Source organism: Elephas maximus, chromosome 7, assembly GCF_024166365.1.
Source record: "Elephas maximus indicus isolate mEleMax1 chromosome 7, mEleMax1 primary haplotype, whole genome shotgun sequence".
Classification (NCBI taxonomy): domain Eukaryota; kingdom Metazoa; phylum Chordata; class Mammalia; order Proboscidea; family Elephantidae; genus Elephas; species Elephas maximus.
In genome coordinates this window covers 35,066,117-35,090,688 of record NC_064825.1, presented here as the reverse complement: position 1 = coordinate 35,090,688, position 24,572 = coordinate 35,066,117, and the positions used below count along the sequence as shown (strand labels likewise).

General features: G+C 43.1%; 1 protein-coding gene across 3 annotated transcripts in view; it reads right to left on the bottom strand.

The window, feature by feature from the left end:
* ME3 (malic enzyme 3) overlaps positions 1 to 24,572 on the bottom strand; it is a 250,131-nt gene that overhangs the window by 67,333 nt on the left and 158,226 nt on the right. For all 3 annotated transcript variants that reach the window (XM_049889593.1, XM_049889592.1, XM_049889595.1), the window contains 2 exons: positions 21,854 to 22,015; positions 13,355 to 13,458 (listed from right to left, as the gene is read on the bottom strand). In XM_049889593.1, coding sequence (XP_049745550.1) covers positions 13,355 to 13,458; positions 21,854 to 22,015 — 266 coding nt within the window. The remainder of the gene's footprint in view (positions 1 to 13,354; positions 13,459 to 21,853; positions 22,016 to 24,572) is intronic.

Here is a 24,572-nt window from a genome sequence, read left to right as displayed (position 1 = left end):
ATAAGCAAGTGGCTGAATGATGTCTTGAACTGTGCTTTGATTATTTCATGTGTCCATGTTATAATCCCAAGGAGAATTGAAGTCCTTGAGGACAGGTCTTTTCTTTGTATTGACCATCCTAGGGGGCACAGAGAAGGCACGTGCTAAGTACAGACTAAATGGAAACTTGGAGTAGATTTCAAAAATTAGGTGAATAAGAGCAAACATTAAATAGGTTCTCCTTAATTTTCCATTACTTTTCTCATGATCTGTGATGCTTTGCTGCTAACCAGCTGTATGACACGGGAAAATAAATTTCTTTCTGGGTCTCAGTTTCCCCAGCTACAGAGTGAGGGAGTTGGATCAAATGAGCAGGTTCTTTCTTGCTCAGGTACGAAGACTCTGAGATTACAGAGGGCCAGGTGGGAAAATCTGAATGGTAAAATGGAGTTTGAACCATAGAAGGAATTCCTAAAATTCAGTGTAAATGAAAATACTGAGCAGTGATTGTCTCTGCCAAGAGGGATTTACAATCTAAACACACCCCTGAAGCATTACAACCAGAACATAGAGCTAACAGTGATGTTCTTTTATAGCCTTTTAAAATTAAAATAATATCCTCCGGCTGTCTTTGTGGTCTAGATGCCGTAAATTTAGGGATTTTGCACCATTTATGTATCATTTAAAACCAACAGGAGAAGCCTGGAGACAAAGAGCTTCAACTTTGCCCTGGGGTCTGCTGAACTGCGTGGTGTTCATGGTTTGTTGAGAGACATTCAGGGGTACCCAGCTCTGGTGAATGATGGGGCAATGAGGCTTCCTTAGCTGCCAGAAACTAGAGTTTTGACAATGGAATCTGGATGCTGATCCCTTCACAGTCCCCTTTATGGTGAGGACAGGTGGGGCATTAACCCTGCCCTAGAACAAAGTGGAAAGAGAAGACATGAGTAGGCTACGTAGACTAGCTTTTAGAAGACCTTCCTCCCATTTATACTCCTTGTCTACTGTCTTAAGAAGGTGTCTGGAATATGCTGGACTGTTGTTTTCCTTCCTATAAAAGAAATAGAGAGTATCCAATTTAGAGAGTGGGTCCTGGAGTCAGACCACCTGTGTTCACATCTTGGCTCCACCATTTACTAAATGTGTGACCTTGGCCAAGTTCCCTAATGTCTCTGTGCCTCAGTTTTCTCATCTGTTAAAAGTAGATTCATTCAGAGTCTACTGAAAACCTGTTCTGCACTAGGCATTGATCTGGGTGCCTGAGATATAAGCAGTAAACAAAATAGACAACCATCCCTCTCTGGAACATATATATTTAGTGGGAGAGGACAATAACATATCTAGTTAATAGGATTGTTGTATTAAATGAATTAGTGAATTGCTTTATTGTCCATAGGAGCTCGGGTTAACTTAGCACCCAATTTACCAGAGGGTGAAAGGTGAAATGCTTGCTTGCTAGTTATTTAGTTATTTTTTAAAATGCAGTGTTTGGCAGGAACTGCTCATCTTTATGCTTGTTATTATTTTTGTCTTCTCTTTTTCCATTATCAATATTTCCAGAGTTTTGTCTACTTTATTAATCTTTTAAAGAAACTTTTGTTGTTTTGTTGATTCTCACTGTTTCATATTTATTTTCTAATTCATTAATTTCTGCTCTTATCATTATTATCTCCTCCTTTCTACTTTTTAGGAAGAACAACTTTCTGTTGTTCTTTTTCTTACCTATTAGGTTGCATGTTAGGTCATTAATTTTCAGGCTTTCTTCTTTTCCAAAATAAGCATTTAAAGATCTATAGCTTTCTATTGTTTCAGCTGTAATAATAATTATATTATTTTCAGTTCTAAGTATTTTACAAAACAATTTCCATATGCCACTATAATTTCTTCTTTTAGTTGCTAGAGATGAATTTTTTAAAACAGAGTTAAAGCATTAAGTATTATTATTTCCTTCCTTATGATTTCTTTTGGTTTACTTTGTTGTTCTTTTTATAGCTTTTTGAGCTGGGAATTTAATTCATTTATTTATTTTTGTTGATATAAATATTTAGGGATATAAATTTTCCTGTTATGACTGCTTTAATTGTACCCCATAGATTCTGATACGTAGTGTTTTTATTATCATTATTTTTCAGATATTCTGTAACTTCTGTTTGTAATTTCATTTTTACTCAAGACTTTGTTAAATAGAAACCAACAAACAAAAAAACCAAATCCATTGCCACTGAGTTGGCTGTAGAAAGACTTTTTTGTTTTGAATTCATTTTCAATTTCTAGTTTTACTGAACTACGATCAGAGAGATATTAAGTTTAGACTTTAGGTCAAGTACGTTCATTAAAAAATGACAAAGAATAAGGCAAAGAATAAAAACAGAATGTATAACTTCTAAACCAGTACAGTTGAGAAAGCATGAAATAAAGAAAACTTAATAGATTTAATAAGAAGACAGGGAAAGAGAACAAAACTAAACAAATAAAAAACACGGTAAATAGAAATTTTATAAAAATCACTACAACGTAAGTAAATAAAATAAAACCCAAAAAACCCACTGCCGTTGAGTTGATTCCAACTCATAGCAACCCTATAGGACAGAGTAGAACTGCCCCATAGAGTTTCCAAGGAGCACCTGGCGGATTCGAACTGCCGACCTTTTGATTAGCAGCCGTAGCACTTAACCACTATGCCACCAGGGTTCCCAAAAATAAAATAAATATATATAAAAAAAAATACATATAACACAACATTTGCCAATTCAACGTTTTTCAAGTGTACCACTTAATGAATATCAGTTACATTAATTGACTGTGCAACCACTACCCTTAATCTATGCTCTATTTCCTATCACTATAAATGGAGACTCACTGGTTCCTAAAAAACAGCACCCCTTTTCCCCCCTCCCTCTTGTCACTGGTATCCACTAATAAACTTTGGTCTCTAAATATTTGCCAATTCTTGTCAGTTATATAAGTGAGATCATATAATATGTGCCCTTTTGTGATTGACTTATTTCACTCAACATAATGTCCTCATGTTTATCCATGTTGTAGCCTGTATCAGTACTTCATTTCTCTTTCTGGCTGAGTAGTATTCATTCCATTGTGTACATATCCCCACCCCACTGCTGTCAAGTCGATTCCGACTCATAGCGACCCTATAGGACAGAGTAGAACTGCCCCATAGAGTTTCCAAGGAGCGCCTGGTGGATTTGAACTGCCGACTTCTTGGTTAGCAGCCGCAGCACGTAACCACTACACCACCAGGGTTTCTACCACAGTTTATCCGTTCATCCATAAATGGACATTTAGATTGTTTCCACCTAGTATTTTATTTTCACCCTGTTTTCAAATCCCCAATTAGCCTTTTAAAATAAATACAATCAATACCCTTTCAATAGTTTTTAATTTATTTTTTCATTGTTTTAATATTTTCTATGTATTTATATGTTTATTTATTTTGCATGTTTCCTGCATCTCACTTCTTCTTTGTGAGTTTATCTTCTTTCTTCCTCAAGTAGATCCTTTAATGGTTCCTTCAGTGACACCTAGGAGTGATAAACTCTCTCAGACTTTGTCTAAAAACATCTTTATTTCACTGTCACTCTTGTATGATAATTTAGTTGTGAATAAAATTCCAGGTTACTTTAACCCTTTACAAATATTTCTTCATTACCTTCCGGCCTCAATTGTTACTGTTGAGACTGTTTTTCTCTTTGTTGGAAGCTGATCTTTCTTCTTTAGTTGATATTTAAGACTCTCTCTTTGTCTTGTTTGTAATTTAGTCTCACTGTACTGTGTGTACGTGGATTCCTTTATCCTTAGCCTGCTCACGAGTCCCTGTGCTTCATCAATTTGAGGATTCATGCCTTTTTATCAATTCTGAGAAATTCTCTGTATTCTCTTCGTCTGGAATTCCTATCATGCCCACAAGCACCATATGCCTATGTGTCATACAAAGAAATGTTTGGGTATGTAAAGGGGCAATTCTCTCAGAGTAGGGGGCTGTAAGACCCAAACAACACTCAGCTAAAAAAACTGCAGAAAATATGAGGGGAACTCACTCCCACATGTACACATCAGTATACACAAAACCTCTTCACTCAGGGAAGGGGCAGAGTTAAACTGAGTAGGCATGGGTAGGAAGTCCAAGCATGTACTAATTGCACATACCAGGAATCTAAAATGGAGATGGGTCATACCCAGTGTTTCCAGGGCTGCTTTATTTTTCTTATGAATTAGCATTGGGGGTGAAGCATTGGGGAAGAGAGGGAATGTAATATTGGCATGGAGTAGGTGGATGGGTGGGGAACTGTGGGAGACAGTGATGGATATATTAGTGAATATGTTAACTCAAGCATGAATGTGTGAATATAATGAATATAGGCACCACTAAAGCACTGCCTAAAGGACAGTGGCTTTGGAAATTGCATAAATTAACAACAAAAACACCTACTTAAGTGTTTACTATTATTATCCAGGTAATAAGCCCTGGTGGCTCAGTGGTTAATTGCTCAGCTGTTAACCAAAAAGTCAGTGGTTCTAACCCACCAGTAGCTCCCCAGGCAAAAGATGTGGTAGTCTGCTTCTGTGAATATTATAGCCTTGGAAACGCTATGGGGCAGTTCTACTCTGTCCTATAAAGTCGCTGTGAGTCGGAATTAACTCAATGGAAACAGGTTTTATTATCCAGGTAGAATGCTACCCATTTTACATTGATTGTCTCATTTATCCATCATAAGCATTCAACAAGTTATGTCTTAAAAACACATTTTAGAGATGAAGAATTAAGGCACACATGATTTAAGTAGCTTGTTAATAAATGGCAGGCCAGAGGTTCAAACCCAGGCAGCCTAGTTACAGAGGTTGTGCTTTTAACAACTGTAGTTAGTGGATGGGGTCTCAACAGAGTCCCTTTTCTTAGGTGAGGTACTGACTAAGGAAATTTCTCTAGCACATCTGGCTGGACCTTAGTATTGAATAGCAAACCCTCTTAAATATTTATTCTGCTTAGGTAGGATGGAAGGGAATAGGTCCTAGGAAGATGGATGCTGGTTTACATTTTGTTATGGTCTCCCAACCCTTTATGTGACTGTCATGGATTGAATTGTGTCCTCCAAAAATATGTGTCAACTTGGCTAGGCCATGATTCCCAGTATTGTGTGACTGTCATCCATTTTGTGATCTGCTTTTGTAATGTGTTGTAAATCCTAGCCTCTATATGTTCATAAGGCAGGATCAGTGTGGGGTGTATTTTGAATCACAGCCTTATAATTGGGTGTGGCTCAAGTCATACCCTTACTCAAGTCACACCCTTGCTTGAGTCACACCTTTTATCTTACAACAGATAAAAGAGAGAGAGGGGAGCAGAGACGGAAGGGACCTCACTACCACCAAGAAAAAAGAGTAGGAAGCGAGCACGTCCTTTGGACCTGGAGTCCTGCGCTGAGAACCTCCTAGACCCAGGGTAAGATTGATGCCAGGACACATGGAGATCTCTAAGGAATCCCAAGCCCACAGATGTTAAAAGAAGACAAGGACCTTCCTCCAGAGCTGACAGAAAGAGAAAGCCTTCCCCTAGGGTTGGTGCCCTGAATTCAGACTTCTAGCCTCCTAAATTGTGAGAGAATAAACTTCTGTTTGTTAAACCTAACCACTCCACTTGTGGTATTTCTGTTATAGCAGCACTAAATAACTAAGACAGTGACCCAGACAGATTCCTTGCAGGCATAGGAGCCTGTGATCATGCAACAGCCAGCTCCCATTCCAATGGACACATGTAGGAACCAGACTGTCAACAATTAGACATGAAAGGCTGAGACTGGAAATAACGTCCTGCTTCTTCAAAGGCCAGACATGCCAGAATAAGTCCTAGTGTTCCCTCTTCTGAGCTTCCTCAGATGTGGTTAGATTCATAGCCTTTAGTTCATTCTGATAGCTAGCCTAAGTGAGGACTTTCAACCTCTTAACCAACCAACCAACCAACCAACCAACCAACCAACCAACCAACCAACCAACCAACCAACCAACCAACCAACCACCCAACCAACCAGTGAACCAACCAGCCATCCGCCTCTCCCACCCCACCATTTACTGTGTGCCCACCGTGCCTAAAACCATGCTCTCTGCCCCCTCCCCGCGCCAAGGACTGCCAGTCTAGTAGAGACATTATAGTGTCATAGGACCTGATTCTAGAAGGATGTTACAGAGTCATAGGACCTGAGGCAGGAATGATCCATAAAGGTCATCCATTCTAGCCCACTCCCTCCTTTAACCCCTCTACCATAGTCCAGGGATGTCTTTGTCCAATCTCTGCTCTGACTGTGAAAGTTAAAGACAAAAAAAAAAAAAGCTTTAAAGAAAAGCTCAAGACCATTTTAAAAGAGATGTCACAATGGAGTGCATGATTAATTAGCACTACATGGCTAATAAGTTCCTCTAGAATTATAAGGAGGGAAACAATTTCAAGCCAGGCTGGTCAGGGCAGTTTTCCCTGGGGAAGGCAGAATTTGAGTTGGGGCACTGCCACGGCTTCTGCTTCTAATCTCCTTCCATATCCTGTTAATTGTAACTCAATATTTTTGCTGCTCAAGAAACTACTATGACTCCTTGTTGCTAACTATATCAAGTCCCAAGCAAAATATTACATGGATTAGTAGTTTTCAAACAGTTTTAGCAGAATTCTTTATTTAATGAAATCTTGAGCAGAACCCCGATGTAGAAAGCAATTGAAAACAGTAAAGTGTTTCTTCACGTAGTTTAAATCTTTTATGGCTGGTGGGAATTATTTCATTTCTAGCAAACCTGATGTACCTCTGTAGAGTCCTAGGACTCAGGGGAGCTCGGTCTAAAAACCTCAGAATTAGATAGCTGAAGCCCTTTCCACTCTTAAGCTTTAATAATTATGACCCTCTGCCTGGGTTTTGAGGCCTGGTCCATTCCTGCTTAGCCTTATTTTGAGCCAAAAAACACCCACCTCTAGTTGGGTCAACCTTCCACAGTCTTCTGTATACTTCTTGCCTTTCCTGTGTTCTTGCTTTCCTAGTGATGTATTTTCTAACCGGAATGCCATTTTTTTTCTGCTGCTTTTTCAAATTCTTCCCCAAATTTCTGTAATTCTATCTGTTCCACAAAAATTTTTCCAACCATGTAGTCATCCCTGATTCCTCTTTTCTCTGAATTCCCATTGAACTGAAACTCAACACCAAACAGTTCAGTACTTAACCCATCTCTAATTATTTCCTGTTAAAAAATTTTGTTTTCTAACTAGATGGTGCATGGCTACCATCGATTACTACCCTGACAGGGAACACAACAGAGAATCCCTGATAGAGCAGGAGAACAGTGGGATGCAGATCTCAAATTCTTGTAAAAAGACCAGACTTAATGGTCTGACTGAGACTAGAGGAACCCCGGAGGTCATGGTCCCTGGGCCCTTTGTTAGCCCAAGACTGGAACCATTCCCAAAGCCAACTCTTCAGACAGGGATTGGACTGGACTATGAGATAGAAAATGATACTGGTGAGGAATGAGCTTCTTGGCTCAAGTAGACACATAAAACTATGTGGGCAACTCCTGTCTGGAGGTGAGATGAGAAGGCAGAGGGGGACAGGAGCTGGTTGAATGGACACGGGGAATACAGGGTGGTGGGGAGGAATGTGCTGTCTCATTAGAGGGAGAGGAACTAGGAGTACATAGCAAGGTGTGTATAACTTTTTGTATGAGAGATTGACTTGACTTGTAAGCTTTCACTTAAAGCACAATAAAAATTAAAAAAATTGTCTTCTAAGGCCTGGTAAGGCCTGTAAATAAGCGATTAGATAAATTATTTGTGCAGCTCTTAGTGTTCTCAGAATTTCCGTGACATGTTTTCACACCTCAATGGTAAGAATAAAGCTCAGTTCCCAGAGTGCTGGCTGTTGTACCTACTGTTCCTGTCTCTTTGCCAGCAAAAATCATCCTTTGTGGGACAAATTTGCCGTTTGAAGTTTGAAAAGTCAAATACCAAAAAACAGACCTATTTGTTGGGAGGGCGATGTGCCTTTCTGTACTTTCACAGGAAGCCTCTCAGAAGAAATTCCCTAAACAAGGCAGTCACAACTGTCTTTACTCAACTAATGCATCTGCCATCTTCCTTTCCCAAGCTCATTAAACAGTTGCCACCAAATCGGTTCTGACTCATGGTGGCTCCCTGTGTGTCAGAGGAGAAGTGTGCTCTGGAGGATTTTCAATGGCTGATTTTTCGGAAGAAGTTTGCCAGGTCTTTCTTCTAAGGTACCTCTGGGTGGACTTGAACCTCCAAACTTTGGGTTGGCAGTCCAGCATGCTTACCATGTGTACCACCCAGGGACTCCTCTAAACTCATCCGCAGTCATGAATTCACGGTTTGAGGCCAGAGAACCAGACCTGAGCATGCATTTTCTTGTGGGGAAAGGTAGGCCTGATTCTGCCGCAAGATGTGTCTTCGCAGCTTGGGTGCTAGATGTGAGTGCTTGCCCCATACGTGGAAATGCAATTATGCCAGGCCTGAAAGAAGCTCAGTTCCTCACAGCAAAGGGGATTCCAGCGGGAACAGTGGGTACAGTCTTGCTTGAGAGGTTTTCAGACTAGAAGGAAGCTGCTCAGAGCAGCAGAAGGTGTATTGTCAAGATGGACGGGCTGGGCAAGGTGAGCTCAGAGAAGGTGCTGGGTCTTCCTCATATAAGTCCCTGATTGTAAGACCCATTGAAAGTCCACATGTGTTTGGCCTTTAAACCCTTACCTTAAGCTCCACTCTGACCCTGAAAAAGGGGCAGATCTGAGGTTAGGGTGGCTCAAAAGATGTTTCTTCTGGGGATGTGATTTATCAGTTTCCTAAACTTTAGCCTTTGCACAGCTTTATCAGAGTCATCAGGAAAGCTTTATAAAATGCAGATTCCTAGGTCTCAACCAGGTCTACTGTGGCTTAGGAGCCTAGAATCTGTATTCTAGACAAGTTCCCCTGGTGATTCAGATCTAATTCAGGTTTGGGACCCACAGGTCTGTATTTGCATGGCTACTTTTATTTGATCCACTGGTTTGTCCCAGAGTGGGTTGTAGGTAGAGGAGGGGAGTGTAGCCAAGAGACCATATTCTTGAATGTTTTTGTAACTCAGAAGCAGCTGCAGTTTCATGTGGACTGAAATAGAGAGTCTTGGTTTAGTTCTTGAACTATCCTGTCCAAAATGATGTGCTCGCTCCCAGCTCTTCTTTCTTGGTGGCGTGAAGTCCCTCTCCTCTCTGCTCACTTCTCTCTTTTATATCTCAAAAGAGAGTGACTCAAGATACAACCTCATCTTGTAGACTGAGTCCTCCTTCATTAGCATAATGGCCTTTAATCCCGCCTCATTAACATCATAGAGGTAAGATTTATAACACACAGGAAAATCACAATCAGATCACAAAATGGTAGACAATCACACCATACTGGGAATCATGGCCTAGCCATGACACATATTTTTGGGGGACATAATTCAGTCCATGACAGTCACTGTGAGTCAGAATTGACTCGACGGCAATGGGGCTACTGTAAGTAACAGAAATAGAAAAGTATAAGTGGAAGCCATCAGGGAAAACCTGTCACATCAGGATGTGACGCTCAGGTGCAAGCTCCAGGTCCCACTGAATGGCAGGGGAAGAACCAGCAGGAAGAATGGGATGACTAATCTACCACAGGAACCTCAGAATGGCCCCCAGAACATGAGTCTTTGCCTCAGCTTTGAGGAAGACAAACTCAGCTATCTATTGCTGTGGTTCACAGACTTAAATGGAGATTCCTTCTGCCTTGCTGGTCTTCCCTGTGGCCAGACTCCAGAACAGTAACTAAGCCATAGTGATTTTTTTCTTCAGGCCCCCAAAATCTTAAGACACTCCCTAAAAAGTGGGGAAGGGCAAGAAGGTGGAGCATTTTATAAGCAGGATGTTTGGAAAGAGACAAGGATGTAGAAGGCAGGGTCAAAATTTCCCAAGGTTGTTTCTTAAAATACATTGCCTTTGGCTTCAGGGCTCTGACTCACCGCCAGGCCTGGACATTCTATCTTGAAAAAAATCTATCTTGGGGCTACTATATTCCCAAGGGTGCCTGGGAGACCAGCTCATTCTCTACCTACAGTCTCCACAAGAAACATCTGCTTTAGTTTATTTGTAAGTCAAAGCAATGAACTGTCAAATCATCATCTTTTCCACTTAGGGACACATTCCTCTTGGCTGACGCACACTCTTCCCAGAGGGTTCACCTCTGGACTGCCTGTGCGTCTGCGGAAGCTGTGAACTGATTTTGATGATAATTTGAAGAGCCTCTTAACCTTCCCACATGAATGGCCAGACTTCTCTGTGGGGAATCATGGAATAACTATTGACTCATTAGATAAGCAGTAAGCCTTGGAAACAGGAAGTAAAAAAAAAAAGGGGGGCTCTCAATGCCAATGTCACTCCCTTCTCTTTTCATCCACAGGTAACTCAGCATTGTAGGAAGCAGTCTGGATTTGAAATCAGCAGATCTAGGTTGAAGTCGAGGTCCTGCCAGATACTATGTGACCAGGGACAGTTCTCTTAACCTCTCAGGGCCTCAATTTCCTCTTCCAATACCTACTCTGCCAACCACACAAGGGTCTTATGAGGTCAGGATAGAATACTGGGATGGGATGGGAAGGCATCTTAAAGAGTGTCTGATACTTGCATTCCCTCTTATAAAACACTACCAATAAGTCTTGTAACCTATTCTTGAACTCTTTCTGGTATAGGCAACTCACTCCCACAGAGAGTCCAGTGCTTTGTGGGATAGCTCTGATTTATTTCGAGCTGAAACAGCCTCATTAGGCATTCCACCACTTGGTTCTTCTCCATGTGGATACACAGAAACAAGTCCAATCCTCTTCTGGAAGAAAGGCTTGCAGATATCTGGAGGTAGTGCAGTGTCCCTGATACTGAGTCTGAGTTTTTTCTCTACTAGGCTAAGCCTTTGGCTTCCTTCACTACCATGGTTACGGTTTTCCAAAGGTACTTTAGGTATCTAATGACCCTGAAAGTATCTTGTGCAAAACTGAATGTGGAATTCAGGACAGTCTGAAATGGAGAGAGTGAAGTAGGACAAACCTTCCTTATTCTAGATGTTACACTTCTATTAATACAGCTGACCCTTGAATTAGCTTCTTTGGTGGTCACATCCCAATAGCAGCACTTCCTGCATAATCTCAGCTTTAAATACCTCACTCTCTGATCACCGCCTCCTTTTTTTCCCAACTCCTTCTCATCTAGTACCCAGCTCAACAACAATGCTAAGACCTCACCAGGACTTACTGTCCATCAATTCTCCTGCTTTTTCACTGTCTTTTACTCCTCCCCTCCACCATGTCCTCATTTCCCTTCTTACCCAGCATAGACTTCACAATACATCATTGTAATTGTAATTACTCCCTGGAATATACTCTCAACTCCTTTTTTTCTTCCTTTGTTGTACTTGCCTGGCAAAATCTCAAATCTGGTTAAATCCTATTCTCTGCTTCATCTTGCCTTGTATTCGGACAGTTGAACCTGGCTAGAGAAAAACTCAGAAATAAGTTAACTGTTCTAATTTAAATTTATGACCAATATCTTCAGGTGGGTCCTTAGAGCTGCCCAGCAATCATACTCTAGTCTCCTAATCCGGTGGTTCTCCCACTCTCCTAGATAATGAGGTCACACCTCCTCCATACCTGAACCTCCATCATCCCCTCCCCATCCTCACTCTCAGCTGATGACCTGTCTTCAATTTGAAGGGAACTCCCATATGCTGCTGCCACCACATCTCCCGCCACCACATCTACCTACCTGCCTTCCTCTTTGTCCAGTATTGTGCCTTCTCTGTCACTGTGGATGATTTTCTGTGCTCCTATATAAGATTAAGGTCTCTAGATGTACACTAGATCCTTGTCCCTCTTGCTTACTCCATCATTAATTTTCCTTTTCTACAGGAGCATTCCCATCAGTATACAAACATAGTATTATTTTCTCTCTTCCTGGAAACACGACGACAACAAAACCCTCTCTTCTTATTCCCAGATAAGGAAACCAAGACTCAGAAAAGTTCAGCAACCTGCCCAAGATCACCCAAACCCACTGCCATCAAGTTGATTCCAACTCATAGTGACCCCGCGGGTTTTCTAAAGCTATAAATCTCTACAGAAGCAGATGACTACATCTTTCTCCCATGGACTCACTGGTGGTTTCGAACTGCCAACCTTTTGGTTAGCAGTTGAGCACTGTAACCACTGCACTGCCAGGGCTCCTTCCCAAGGTCACGGATCTTGAAAATAGTGAAACTAGGAGTCAAACCCAGTCTACTCACTCTAAAGCCAACCCAAATTTGACTTCATGTGCTGCCTTGGCCAGAGCAGCTCTCTTTCCAGCCCACTGCTCTGGTTCAAGAGCCCTGGTGGCACAGTGGTAAAGAGCTCGGCTGCTAACCAAAAGGTTGGCAGTACAAATCCACCAGCCGCTCCTTGGAAACCCTGTGGGGCAGTTCCACTTTGTCCTCTAGGGTCACTAGGAGTCGGAATTAACTCGATGGCAATAGGTTTTTGGTTTGCTCTGGTTCAAGTGGCTGAGCTCTGGCAAGGGAGTACTTTGCCAAGGATGGGCAGGCCGGCTCTGCCATAACCTGCTAGGACACTCTTGTGACAGTAAGAATGGCTGGAAGTTTTCAAGTGAGAAGGGAAACTGGCCTACAAAGGCCTGCTAAGCTGCCGAAACTCGTAGACTAGCTTGAAGCCCAGCAGCACGCCAGCCACGGCAGGATAAGAGATGGCCATAATGATGGGTAGATGGGGCAGGTGACGGGGGAAGAAGCCGCCAAGTTCACACACCTCAAGTACAGAGATGACACCTCATAAATCCTGCAGGCCCAAGGCCTGTGTGGCCTGCTATGGTGGCTCATTAACACTTCCTGGTTCTCACTTAGAGGTAAAAAATGATGACTAATGTGGCAAGGGACCTTCCAAAGCCATTTTGTTAGAAAGGCACACTTTTCCTCCACCATCTTGCAACATCCTTATTCGTGCTCAGAACCCAGAACAGCTCAGGCCAAGGAGCTTTTCCAGACACTTAACCTCCAGATTACAGGGCCTTCAGCCATCAACTGGTCTCCCCTGTCCTCTCCGCTCTCAAAGGTTCTTCCAGAGAAGCAGTCCATTTGGCTTTGAGTTTTCAAGTACACAGGGTCAAGTATGAATTTTCAGACCACCCTGAAAAGCATGCATCTACTGCCTCTTGTTTTTGTATCTGTCAAAACAATGTTCATTTTAGAATCTACTCACCAGAAACCGATTTGGTTTTTGGTTTGGTATCTCTTAGCAGTCCTCTTTCAAAAGGAACAAACTGACCCACTTACTTGTCTGTTATGGCCTTCATGAACTCATCCAGCAGGTCGTCATACTCTTTCCCGCGCACGCGCTGGTGTTTCAGTCCAATGTACAGAGGGTCTTCGAGCAGCTCCTGGAACAGACAACTTCCATTTACTGAGTCCACTTCGCAGTGTTTCCTGCTTTTATCCCCCCAGCATCTTCCAGCACAGTTTCCTCAAGTGTCCTTTTTTTTTTTTTTTTGGAGAAGGGCCAGAGGATGGGAGGAGAGGAGTGAATAGGAAGTTGGCTGGGGCTGTAGGGGTCATCTCTGGAAGGATCTGGATGCTAAGCCACTTGTCTGAGTGTGGATTCTCACATGGGCCACCAGTTTAGAACCAAGGATATTTTGAACCAGGCATGCCTCTCAGACACAGCCTTCCACCTGCCCCTGGCTACAGGCTCTGGGTTTATTTCAGGCATTCTAAACAGCAACACTATTGCCATTTTGACCCAGATGAGTCTTTGATGTGGGGGGACTACTCTAGGCAAACTGGGCGTTTACCCTTATTCATGGCCTCTACCCGCTAGATGCCAGTAGCACCTCTCCCCACAGCTGTGACAATAAAAAAGTCTCTGGTCATTGTGAAATGTCCCTGGGAGCAAAACTGTTTTTAGTTATGAACAGCTGTAGCAGACTTTAGGCACACACGGACTGAAGTATTGAGTCTCGTCCAAAGATGTGGATCTGGACTCAAATTAGAAAACATTGCATTCATTCACTCATCAAAATTTTACTGAATACCTACCACATGCCTGGCACTATGCTAGGCTCTGGGGATACAAGGATAGAATGATGATACAACCAGAAATTTCAGTTCAAGAAAGATGCCCCCTCCTAATGCCTGGACTGTGTTAGGTGACCCTCACCCTATCTCTTGTAGCTCTATCATAGCATTCACATGCTGTTTGGTCATCTTGTGTATCTGCACTGGTCTGAATGACCACTCCCACTGGTAGACTTCCCATCTCTTTTAACCCATCCCTCCACACACCCCTACACAGAATCACTGGACCAGTCATGTAACACTCTACCGACCACCTACTACCATTGACACTGGGCCCAGTGGGCAATGTGTAAATGGGAAAGAAACGGTTGCTGCTTTCAGGGTACTCACAGTCTATTTTGGGTGGCAGATGATTAAACAACTAACTCTACCACAAAGTAGAGTGACATTGCTCTGGGAAAAAAAGTGTAGCACAAGAAAGCTTAGAGAAGGGTGAAGCTGTTTCCATTGGGGGCTAGGGAAGGTTTTATAATGGAAGAAATGGCTAGCCAGTAAAGAGATGAGCATATTTTGACAGGTGCAGACGGTGGGCTGGGCACTCGAGGAGTCAGCACAAAGAAAGGTTAGGGGCTTGAGGTAGAAGGAGGAAAAAGTACATGCTATGTTTGGGAAATGGAGTAATTAAATTCCATGTGCTAGGGTCTCAAGGGATTATCTATTTTTGTGTCTAACTCACCATTATAATATGAGCTCCTTGAGGACAAGGTTTTGTGTTATCTTCACCTCCACAAGAACTGCTACTGTAGGACAAAGATAAAAGTGCCACGGGCTTTGCCCTTAAGGGGCTTAGAGTCAAATCTCACCTCCAGCACTGACTAGCTGTGTGACCTTCTCATCTGTCAAATGGGGATAATACCAGCTGCACAGGGTGACTGCAATGATTAAATGGAATGATATATGTGAAAAAGCTTCACAAATTATAACATATGCTATAAAATCATGGTAGCAGCTTTCATTTTCCTAGTGCTTCCTATGTGCCAACTACCTTTCCCAGTACTTAGCCCTGGTGGCATAGCGGTTAAGAGTTCTGCTGCTAACCAAAAGGTTGGCAGTTCAAATCCACCAGCTGCTCCTTGGAAACCCTATGGGGCAGTTCTGCTCTGTCCCATAGGGTTGCTATGAGTTGGAATCAACTCTGCGGCAAGGTTTTTCTTTTTTTTTTTTTGGTATGAAGTTGCAGCAGCCATGGAGGTGAGTGGCACAGAACTCCCTTAAGAGAACCCACTGAGGGGAGGGTAGTTGGTGAACAGCCTTCAAATGCCACCTTCATGGGCTGCTCCCAGGCAATAACTGACCATGGTGGGAGCTCTAGGGCAGGCCATTCCTGCCTAATGGAGACTCCTATCAGGCCATCTTTGCTTGGGGACATCCCATTGGCCTGGCAGACATTCTCAGGGCTAATTTTCAGTCAGAACTCTTCCTATTCAATCCTTCCTCTCTTCCTTCTCTCCTTCCACAGGTGTCAGAACTGCATTATGGTCTGAAAGACCCACCCACTCCAACTGCTTCTGCTCCCTCCCCTTTATCCTTCCCAGGCATTTCCTCCAATAAAGCTCTGCTTCTGGGAGGACCTGAGCTGAGGTAGACTCTATTATTTTCTCCCATTTCACAAATGAGGCAATAAGACACAGAGAAGTTAAGCAACTTGCCCCAGGTCATGCGCTAGTAAGTGGTAAAGCCAGGATTCAAATCTAGCCTCTGGCTCCAGAGTCCAGGATCCTACCCACTATGCAATCCTGCTCAGGTGGTTCTTCTACACAATAAGAATTGACTTATTATTTTTAAAGACTTGGCTCTAGGTCTATTCTGCCTCAATATCAGTGTATGAGGTGGCTGGAAGGTGACAGAAAAGAACAGGAAGTATCTGCCTTCCCAACCCCTCACCCCCAACAACTTGGGTCACATAATCTGTCAGAGGTGGGTTTAGCACTTTCTTCAAAATACCACACGGCAAGATTTGGAAAGAAGATGGGCCCTAATTTTCTTTCTCACTCTCCTTACCCCCTGGATTTTACATCCTTGAAATTGTTCAGGATTCTTTCCAGTGGTTATGAGTGTAGGGCGTGTGTGTGGGGGTAGGGAGGGGGTCTAAAGGATGAGAGTGCCTGCCCTTCCACATGCCACCTTCAAGGTGACCATCTGAAAGCCAACTGGAGGAATGATAATGTAAATGATAGAATAACAACTTGATGGACAGTTAGGTAATCATTAAAATCGATGGTTTTTAAGACTATGCAGCCTCCTGGACAAATGCGTATGAGATTATTTTAAGTGAAAAAAGCAGGATACAAAATTGCACAGATATCATAATTACAATGTCTGAAACACAACACACACACACTGGAAGGGCAGACACAAAAGTGATAAAAATAGTATAGCCCTTGGCCTTTGCAGAAAATATTCACTTTTTTTTTCCAGTTCTTATAGAGATTAAGAGGGTCCATCCCATCCAGCCCATTGCCACTGAGCTGATTCTGATTCATAGTGACCCTATAAGACAGAGTAGAACTTCCCCATAGGGTTTCCAATGAGAAGCCAGTGGATTTGAACTGCTGACCTTTTGGTTAGCAGTCAGAACTCTGAACCACTGCACCTTGGTGAGTTATAATTTCTAATGCCAACTCACTGATGTGAATTGCTGGGGATATCAGGCAGCACAGACTGAGTTCCTCACTACCTCATATGCTGTTTCTGAAGCAAGTCATATTCCCTAGTGGTACTGAAAAATCCTGAGATTTTCCAAAAATCTCTCAGTATATCAGCAGTAAGGATCAGGGGCCAAATATAATGTGGTATTGTTGAGATATAAGAATGATTATAAAAAAAAAGAATGATTATAAAAAGCTTTAAAAAGTCCTTGTATTTTACTTTTATGATAAAATGTTTTATGCCTTAAATACTTAAAAACTAAGAATATGCACAAAAAAATCAGAAAGACAGTTTCTATATGGAGTCGACACTAAAAAATAACTTAATTGTATCTGTACAGAGCTTTCAAGGAATTCACTCATTTGATCCTTCTAATATTTTTTTTTAATAGTCTTAAGTGTTCTCATCTCTGTTCTACAGATAAGGACATTGGTGTTCAAGGGTTTAAATAAACTGTCCAAGCTCATACAGCCAGAAAGTGGCTAAGCTGATATTAAGCCTTGCTTTGACTGAGTTTCACATCAGTTCCCTCTTCACTCATCGCTCCTTGACCTCTGCCTGGTCCTCACAGGAGAGTTTAGTTGGGAAGGTCGAGCTATGGTCCTGCAGACCAGGTTAGGGGGTAGTGTGAGCAGGAATGGAGTATGGGGAAATGCCGTGTCCCCATCTTTAGTCACCTAGGTCTCCTTTAGCAGGAGTGGAAATGGCTTCTGAAACACAGCAGTGTAGTGGGTAGAGCCCCCATTGCTGTCTTGGCTCTACAAGTGACCTGTCAAGTGATATGCAAGGATAGTGCCAGCAAGGTGGGGGAGTATTAACTGGCCTGGGCCCCCTACTTGAAGCCCACCTCTTTCCTGATTTCTTCATTTAAGTATTTAGGTGAGTTTTCATCATTTAGGGTGGCCAGATGATACACAGGACGCCCAGTTAAATAAGACTCTGAAATAAATAATGAATATATGTATATATTTTTTATATGTATATTAGTATAAGAATGTCCCAAATATTGCATGGAACATACTTACACTAAAAAATGACTCATTGTTTACCTTAACTCAAATTTAACTGGGCATCCTGTATTTTTATTTGCTAAATCTGGCCACTGTATCACCAGGAGCACAAGAAACTTAAAAGTTGAGAGGCAGCGTACCATAGAGGAAAGGGCACATCCTGACCTGGTGACCATGGTCAGGATGCACCCGGCTGAGCCTGTATCTTCTGTATGGCCCAGCTTTGGAATCAGAAAGGACTCTGGGCTTTGTAACTGGACAAATAAGGATTTGAATTCAGGCTCTGTCACTTTACTAGTTCTGTGACTTTAACTTCTCTCTGTTTCATTTTTCTTCTCTGTCAAATTGAGATAATAATGATCTCATAATGCAAGCTCTTTGAGGCAAGGGTTTGCTGTTTATTCATCTTTGTCTCCCCAGTGGTTTGTACAGTGCTGACAAGTTAGGCCCCTAAGAAGCATTTATTGATGTGAGTTGCATGAGTCACAGGACTAGGCTAAGGAGATCCAGGATTCAGAACTACAGAGGTCTTAGAAATCACTTGGTTCAATGAGCTGCCCAAGGTCACGCAGCAAATTGGTAGGAGCAATGGTGGGGAAATCATGGCTGATTCACCCCCGAGCCCTCCTCTCAGGCAGGGTGCCTGGCACCTAAATATTACCTAAATGAGTAAATCTTTCCTACTGTTAGATAGTTGTTAAGTTCCCTTTGGAACTAAATAAGTCTATGACCATAATTTTAGGCTAAGACATTTATCGAAAGCACGTGAACCAGAGTTTTCTCCTCTGCTGTGGGAGTTAAGAGAGTTGAATATACCCTCCCTGGCTGCTTGCCCAGCTCTGCCTTCCTAAGGTTTTTCTTGGAGACAAGATGTCATGGAAAACAAAATGGTTTCTTCCTCTTCATTTGCCATATCTCTGTACACTGCACTTAAGCTGGGAGACAGATGAACTCTCTGGCCTTGAAAATATTTTTATCTCATGTAGTAACAAGCACACTAAGATCTTACTTAGCATCTGGGGGTCTGGGGATGTCATGGGATTGGATTCATGCTGTGGGCACAGAGCACTTCCCCCAACTGAGGTGGCATGTAATACCTACACTCATTTTTTCTGAAACTCAATCAAGCCTGGGCTAAGTCAAGCCCATGAGTGTAAAAAGTGAGTGCCTCAGAAGGCACCATTTAGAGAATGCTGAATACTTATTAGTTGAAGTAATGAAAATCTTACAAAATGAAAGTAAACCCTCAACACCCTGATCTCATGCTTCCTCAGAGATTCATTAACATCCCTCAGGGCAACGTTTATCAGGCTCTGTTGACAATTTCTTTCCATGTTTGTCTCCCCAAGTAGACATGACACCCCTGGTCCCCCATCATTAGCTGGGTCCACAAAAACTCTCACCACAGCATCTCATTATGATGTGAATTCACAGAGGCTCAAGGCTTCTGCTAAGGCTCAGGACCTCTGAGCCATGTTAAGGACAAGCCCTTGAGGTTGCCCCACAGAACTGTTAGCACAGAGTGGGAAGAACACTGGGCATTGAGTCAATCCTTGGAGATGCCATTTCCCCTCTGGGGAGCCTTTTCCTGTGTAAACGAGGGCATTGAACCAGGGAGTACTTCAGGTCCCTTCTAGCTTAGACGGAAGGATCCCTGGTGGCACAATGGTTAAATGCTCAGCTGCTAACTGAAAGGACAGTGGTTAGAACCCATTAGCCACTTCGAGGGAGAAAAGACCCGGTGATCTACTCCCATAAAGATTACAGCCTAGGAAAGCCTATGGGGTAGTTCTACTCTGTCATAGAGGGTCACTGTGAGTCAGAATCAACTAGATGTCATACAACAACCACCACCAGCTTGGACAGTCTGTGACTCTGTTTGGCTGCACATGGACAAAACAGAAGGCACAAACCAATCCACACACAGCCATGATGGAGGGCCAAGAGCATGCCTGCTCTCCACATACCTTTCCATGCCCCCTTTTTTCAGGAACTTAATCATGAATGTCTCTTCTTCACAGGATCACTGCCCCACATATTTATTTTTCCAAACCTCCTTGGTGTTGGCAGGTAAAAGTGACTCAGAATTTCAGGGCTGTAGACAGCAGATGTTTTCCTTCAACAGGAAACCTGGAGGGCTGTTTTCTTCAACTCTGATTAAAGCTCCTGTTACCTCAGGAGTTTTTATAGAGACATACACACAGATGGTGTAGTTATTCTGACACTAAAAACCCTCACAACAGCACCCTCTCTGCACTGACATGTGACCTGAAAATTGCAAGGCCGAGTCTCTCTCTTCTATAGCTCTAGCTTGCAATGAGTAACGGATGTGCCCCAAGACTTTTGGGCAAACAGATCTTGCAAACTGATTAATTTGTTTTAATTGTAGTGTGTCAGATCACATAGTGAATCCTTTTGGAAAGAGATAAATCACCATCTTCCTAATGCTGGCCACTTTATAACTTTGGATTTATGTGAGCTGGATTTCTTGAAGTGGGTCTGGAGGAGGCTCAGCTTTCTTGGGAGTGGGAAGATGGTGTAAACAGCATCAATAAAACCCAAAAGCCAGGAGTTGATTCTGACCCACAGTGACCCCGTGTGTGTCAGAGTAGAATTGTGCTCTATAGGATTTTTAGTGGCTGATTTTTTGTAAGTAGATTGCCAGCTCTTTCTTCCGAGGCACCTCTGTGTGGACTGGAACCTTCCAGTTAGTAGCTGATCATTAACCCTTTGTACCACAATAGCACCAATACACTCTGACTTTATACTGAGTGCCCACGGGACTTTGATTGTGTGAAACCCCACTTTCTCAGCCTTGATAACCCAATCTCCAACACAAACTCCTGTCTCCTTGGAGCAGTGCATTAGGTTGAACCAAAGCAGCTCTGGAGTCAGAGATCTGGGTTCAAATCCCAGCTCTGACACTTAGACCTGAGGTAAGTAGTTTAGCAAGCTTCAGCCTCAGTTTTCTCATCTGTAAAACGGGAGGAACAAGATTTCATACAGCTATTTTGAGAATTAAATGAGATAAAATATATAAAGGCCTATCACTACGCCTGGCACATTGCTGGCTCCGTAAATGGCAGCTGGTATTGTTCTTACTGGACTCAGGGAGAGCTGCTTTCTCTCACCCCTGTGGTATGGACAGGCTGGGTCATGAGCGTGTTCTATCTTCTCAGCTAAGGGATACTCTCCAGTCCTGCTCTGTGGAGGAGCTGCCCTGGCAGGAGGGAGCAGGCCCAGGAGAGGAGGGTGGTGGTGGGGTGGTTCCAGAGACCTAAAGCCCCAAGGGGAGAAGCAGACATTTTGAGCAGATGTAACACATTAGCCATTAAAATAATAAATTAGGTGATAATGTTGAAACACTGACAACTAGAATATGCTACCCAGGCCTGGCTCTATTTTATCACCCTCAAGTCTAACAGAGTATCTGTCACCTAGTAAATACTCAATAAAGTTTGTTAAATAAATGAAAAGGACGTGTTCATAAAATAATTTTAATTGAAAAAATTTGAACAAAATCGTGGATACATGATGATTACAAGTAGGTAATAGCTGTATTTATGTGTATACGTAGACAAACACTGGAAGGGAACACAGTGTAGCACTGAAGGCAAAATCTAATTTCCTTTAAAAAATTTGAATAATGTTTTAAAGTTACTTTAATAATAAAAATTCTAAAAATCAAGAAACTAGCTTCACTTATAAAGCAAAAGAAATCCAGGCAGGTGGTGTGGTGTGGAGAGAGAGCAGGTGTGCATTAGAATCCCGGCCCTGCCACTTCTAGAAATGCCTTGTTAAACCAGTTCCTGTGGAGTTGCTTCCGACTCATGGCAGCCCCATGCCTGTCAGAGTAGAACTGTGCTCCATAGGGCTTTCGAGGGCTGATTTATCTTTCGAGGTGCCTCTGGATAGACTTGAACATTCAACCTTTCAGTTAGGAGTGCGTTAACCATTTTCACCATCCAGGGTGCCATGTAAGTGCCCCTTCCCCATCCCAGCTGCACTTTCTGGAGAGCTCCTGGCCTGGGCAGAGTGTTACCTTGTTGTTGGTGCCGATGTCCAGCAGGACAGGGAGGCACTGCTGTGGGTTGACCCCTCCGCACGCGGTGTAGAGCGCCAGCTTTCCCACAGGGATACCCATACCATAGCAGCCCAGGTCTCCCAAGCCCAGAATGCGTTCCCCATCAGTCACCACCACGGCCTGAAAAACACAGCAGGGGCATCATTAGTTGGGGACAGCGCCTCGTGTGACAAAATGCTTATTTTAACAGCCTTAGCTTATCAGGCTTGACAACTGGTTGCCCACTGACTTTGCTGGGGGATGAAGCATTTTGTCTGGGATAAGGTCAAAGGACTCATTCAGCTGCAGGTGGCCAGTCCCCTTCCCACCCACCTCCTCCTTCCGGCAGGCTGGTGGGAAATCCCACTGTGGAGAGATGACGGAAAGACACCTTCCCTGCATTCTGAGGCTGGGTGTGGGGCTCCTGAAACAGCTAGAGGGAAACCACATCAGTCACTCTCCCTCAAAGAAACTAAGCAGACAGTCTCAGCCTAAGATTTGGGGTAGAGGCCAGGGGGTTGGGGGAGAGGGGGAAATAGCATACAATGAAAGGAGAGAAAAAAACGTGTTCCTGCTGTTGCTACAGCCCCAGGGTTTTAGAGATCAGCGTTAAGTCCTCTCTCGTCTGCTCCTGGGATATAATAAATCAATTTCCAAAGAAAAACAGCTCCTTCTGACATTTGCTGTGGTCACTGTTTTACCTGAAATTAAGAGGGTTTTTAAACTGTAGTGGAGTTACCACTTACATTTTGGCAAATAATTGTTTGGTGAAGTTGGTGGTGGTGATGATGGGTATTCATTCATTTAATAAATGTCTTCGTTATCTAAGGCTGCTATAACAGAAATACCACAAGTGAATGGCTTCAACAAAAAGAAATTTATTCCCTCACAGTTTAGGAGGCTAGAAGTCCAAATTCAAGGTGCCAGCTCTAGAGGAAGGCTTTCTCTCTCTGTCAGTTTTGGGGGAAGGTCCTTGTCATCAGTTTTGCCCTGGTCTAAGAGCTTCTCAGCACAGGGACCCCAGGTCCAAAGGATACATTCTGCTCCTGACGTGGCTTTCTTGGTGGTATGAAATCTCCGAGTCTCTCTGCTTGCTTCTCTTATATCTCAAAAGAGATTGACTCAAGATACAACGTAATTGGGTAGATTGAACTCTGCTTCATCAACATAACTGCTTCTAATCCTGCCTCATTAACATCATAGAGGTAGGATTTATAACACATAGGAAAAATCACACCAGATGGCCAAATGATAGACAACCACAATAAACATTTATCAAGCACCTACTTTGCCTAAGACATTGTGCTAGATCCTGGGGGAAGGAGTTTTGGTTTGCTCACGTGTAAAAACAAATATGTGTGGATTTGTTGCTCAGCCCTTGTGGAACTAATGAGCTAAAAGGAGAGGAAGTGAATATTAATAATTATGATTCTGGGAAGAAAGTATGAGTGTGGCAGAGCAGCACAAAGGACAGCAGAGGTTGAGAGAAGGGAGAGCTACTTCCTGTAGTGAGCTCAGGTAACTCTTGATGGATGAGGGGATGCACCTTCCAGACCTTGAAAATGGATTGAGTTTGGACAGGTAGAGATTATGGGAACACAAGTGGGGCCAATGGCATTTGAAGCAAAAGGAAAGTAGGAACCAGGAGAGAGGTGTGTGTGTGGCATGTAGTATGTGTCTAGTGATCACAGAGAAGCAGGTTATACTAAAGAAAAGAATGGAAAAGCAGTCAGGAGTCAGACTGTGAAGGGTCTTGAATGTTGGGCCAAGAAGAATCCCTGAGCTGACAGCGAAATCACATATAGGTCAGTATTAGGGAAAAGGAAACCCTGGTGGCGTAGTGGTTAAGTGCTATGGCTGCTAACCAAAAGGTTGGCAGTTCGAATCTGCCAGGCTCTGCTTCGAAACTCTATGGGGCAGTTCTGCTCTGTCCTATAGGGTCGCTATGAGTCGGAATCGACTCGACGGCAGTGGGTTTTGGGGTTTTATTAGGGAAAAACAACCCATTCTACTAGCCATCATTGATTCCCTCTATCTCTAAGTGAAGTCAAATTTACAGGGCCACCCATCTCTCCACTGAAACTTGAGTTGGGGTCAAGACTTAAGACTGGTTCTGAGCTATGGTGCCCATGCGTTCAGTTCAACCGATGTGGATACAGTGCTGAACACTGGGGATAAAGAGATGAAGACCCAGTCTTGCCCTGGAAGAGTTTATGATCCAGTACCCAAAAGATCCATGGCAATTTCTTACTTCTATTCTCTATATTCCCAAGAGTGGGAGCACACATGGGCTGGTGCCTTTTAACACAAAGAGGTACAGTGTCTTAAAACACCCCTCCACTACTGAAAAGAGAGCTCAAGAGAGTGCCACAAACCCAGGTTATTTCCCTTTAGGTTGGTCTGTTGCCTCATGTCATCTGATCTTCACCCCAGGTCAGGTGGGGTAGCCTGGGCGGGTAGGCAGGTCAGAGATTGTTATCATGGTCTTACAGATGACCAAGCTGAAGCTCCAAGACCTTACTGTTCTATACACATTAGTTAAGTCTCAGCCTCATGCCAGGCCCTGGGCTGGATGTTTCCACATCGGTTATCTTAGAAAGATTAGATGACCTACAAAGGTCACCTTGCTTATGTATATGGCAGGTCGGGATTCCAATCAGGCTTTGGATTCCTGGGTCAGGGCTCCTTTTACCATCCC